The sequence below is a fragment of the Phacochoerus africanus genome, chromosome 9, assembly GCF_016906955.1.
Source record: "Phacochoerus africanus isolate WHEZ1 chromosome 9, ROS_Pafr_v1, whole genome shotgun sequence".
In the NCBI taxonomy this organism is placed as follows: domain Eukaryota; kingdom Metazoa; phylum Chordata; class Mammalia; order Artiodactyla; family Suidae; genus Phacochoerus; species Phacochoerus africanus.
The window spans coordinates 23,015,308-23,017,976 of record NC_062552.1 but is presented as its reverse complement, the minus strand read 5'-3'; the positions used below and the strand labels follow the sequence as shown (position 1 = coordinate 23,017,976).

The window sequence follows — 2,669 nt, the reverse complement described above, 5'->3', positions numbered from 1 at the left end:
TTAAAAAAATAACTATCAAATATATTCATTTCTATACGGTATTGTGCCTAAACCAGCACCATGAGGCAAATAAGGCTTGATCAATGACTGATGAATGGAATTGAAATCTCAACGTGAATAAAATGCAGCTCTTTACTATTTTAGGGTTGGGAGATAACATCTTCAGCTTTTTATGATGAGGTTATTCTCTCTTCTCATATTAAGCAATAGTCCAACATAAGTCAATCTCTTAAATTATCCCAGGTCTTCTTCCCAAGTCTTATTAGTGCCCCCTTTACTTCCTTGTTCCTTAGAGTGTAGATGAGTGGATTAAGAGTTGGGGTTATGACAGTGTAGAAAAGGGTGAGAAACTTGCCTTGTTCATGAGCATAGTGACTCTTGGGTTGAAGATAGACAGCTGTGACAGTGCCATAGAAGAGAGAGACCACAAGAAGATGAGAAGTGCAGGTGCCAAATGCTTTCTTCTGTCCTTCAGTTGACTTTACTCTCAGCACAGCCTTAGTAATAGCACCGTAAGAGGAAAGGATAATGACCAAGGGCACCACCAGGAGAATAATACTGGCTATGGACATCTGGATTTCATTATAGATGGTGTCTGCACTGGAGACTTGAATGAGGGCTGGAACTTCACACACAATGTCATACAACCTCCGGTTGGAGCAGAAGGGTAACTGGAGGGTAGCAGGAGACTGGGTCAGAGACTGAATCAGGCCAGTCCCCCATGCAAGGATGGCCAACTCCAGACAAAGTTTGGGGTGCATGATAGTGGTATATTGCAGTGGATGACACACTGCCACATAGCGGTCCACAGCCATGACCATAAGAAGCACACATTCAGTGGCCCCAAGCCACAAGAAGACATAGAGTTGAATAGCACAGCCAATGTAACTGATGGTCTTCTCTGGACCCCCAAAATTAACCAACATCTGTGGAACACAGCTGCTGGTAAAACAGAGATCTAGTAGGGAAAGGTTGGAAAGAAAGTAATACATTGGGATGTGGAGTTTTGGATCCTTCAAGGAGACAAGAATTATGACCAAATTTCCTATAATAGTCAAGCAATAAAAGATCAGAACTACCCAAAAGAGAATCTTCTCCAAATATGGCTTGTCAGAGAAGCCCAGGAGGATGAAATCACTGTGGCTGTCATTGCAAATTGTGAACATAGCTTCTGGAGCAACAGCCTCTTCAGAGAATGGTTCAAAACTAGTTGCTCAAATGCCTGTGATGGTTCTAGTACAGAGACAGGAAGAGGGACAATATGAATTATCTGATTCCTTTTACTCAAGGGTGAGACTTTTTCCTTCTATATTTTGAAAAATATATAAGATTTAGTAACCTGTTTCAATCTTTCAAATCCATCATCCATTTTATCTATTTTTCTCTTCCTCTTTCCTCCTCTTCATATTTTGTATGTCACTAGAGCTCTGCATTATAAATAGTACTTAAATACATATCAAACAACTACTAGTCAAAATGTCTTTGCTAAGTATTGTGAGATCATTCTATCTTTGCTCTAAAATTGTACATTTACTACAGTTTTTTATAGATTTTTATATAAATTACTGTTCAAATTCTCTTCCTACCTCTTTATTCTTTTTGTTATATTATCTCACTGTTTCAATTTGTCTGAATATCTTTCTCCCATGTTTCTCCCTCTCCTTTTTATTTATTCTATCCCTCAATCTTCATTCCTCTTCTATTCCTCCTCCTTTCCTCTTCTTTATTCCTCCTTTCCACTACTTCTCTTGATTTCTGAGCTTTAATTCTTCCTCAGCCACTTTATGGTATGTGATCTAAGAAAGTTATTTAAACTCACTGTTCTTACCTTAGTTCTTTCTCAGACTATCTGTTTGAAAAATGGAGAAGAGGAATCATAGAACCTACCTATGCTTGTTGAAGAAATTAAATGTGAAGAGAATTCCTGGCCCACAGTAACTATTCAATGTTTGTTAGCTGTGATTCATGATCCTGATCATGATCCTATTCAACTGATTGTTCTAGGTGACAAACATCAAAATATATAAGCAAAGTTTTACAAAACATGTCAGTGTTATTTAGAAAAAAGAAATGTTGGCCTTGCATCATTTCTCAGTGGTAACAAAACCAACTAGTATCCGTGAGGATGCGCTTTTGATCCCTGGCCTCAGTCAGTGGGTTAAGGATCTGGCATTGCTGTGAGCTGTGGTGTAGGTCACAGACTTGGCTCAGATCCTGCATTGCTGTGGCTGTAGCATAGGCTGGGAGCTGTAGCTCTGATTTGACCTCTAGCCTTGGAATTTCCATGTGCTGCAGGTGCAGCCCTAAAAACACACACAAAAAGAAAGAAAAATGAAATGTTATGTCTCTACATTTTTTTCTTTGCAAAGAATTGAAAAGTAATTGCATTCACTTCCTACCATATTAAATTATCCATCTTTACAATGCAAAGCAGCCACATCTGTATTCAAGGTGCTTTTCTTCTCATAAAAACTGAGATTACAAAACAAATTTGGAATATGTACTATCTATTATTCATCTCGCCAGCAAATTAAAAAAGATTTGAGAAAATATTATTTTTACTCAATCACTGGCATATTTTTAACATAGTAAAGAGAAGCAACACCATATTTCCTTTTCTTTCTTCTTTATCCATTTTTCCATTGTTGAAATTTTTTGTATTCTGTACT

At 37.7% G+C, this 2,669-nt stretch overlaps 1 protein-coding gene across 1 annotated transcript; it reads right to left on the bottom strand.

Moving 5' to 3' along the window:
• Positions 1 to 221: 221 nt before the first annotated feature.
• LOC125136562 (olfactory receptor 2H2-like) lies at positions 222 to 1,166 on the bottom strand. Its single transcript, XM_047797421.1, has one exon. The coding sequence runs from the start codon at positions 1,164 to 1,166 to the stop codon at positions 222 to 224; it is 945 nt and encodes a 314-aa protein (XP_047653377.1).
• Between the last annotated feature and the right edge of the window lie 1,503 nt (positions 1,167 to 2,669).

What these genes read in the sequence shown, in the direction of transcription:
- LOC125136562 (XM_047797421.1), bottom strand. Translation starts at nt 1,166, where the DNA reads ATGTTCACAATTTGCAATGACAGCCACAGTGATTTCATCCTCCTGGGC.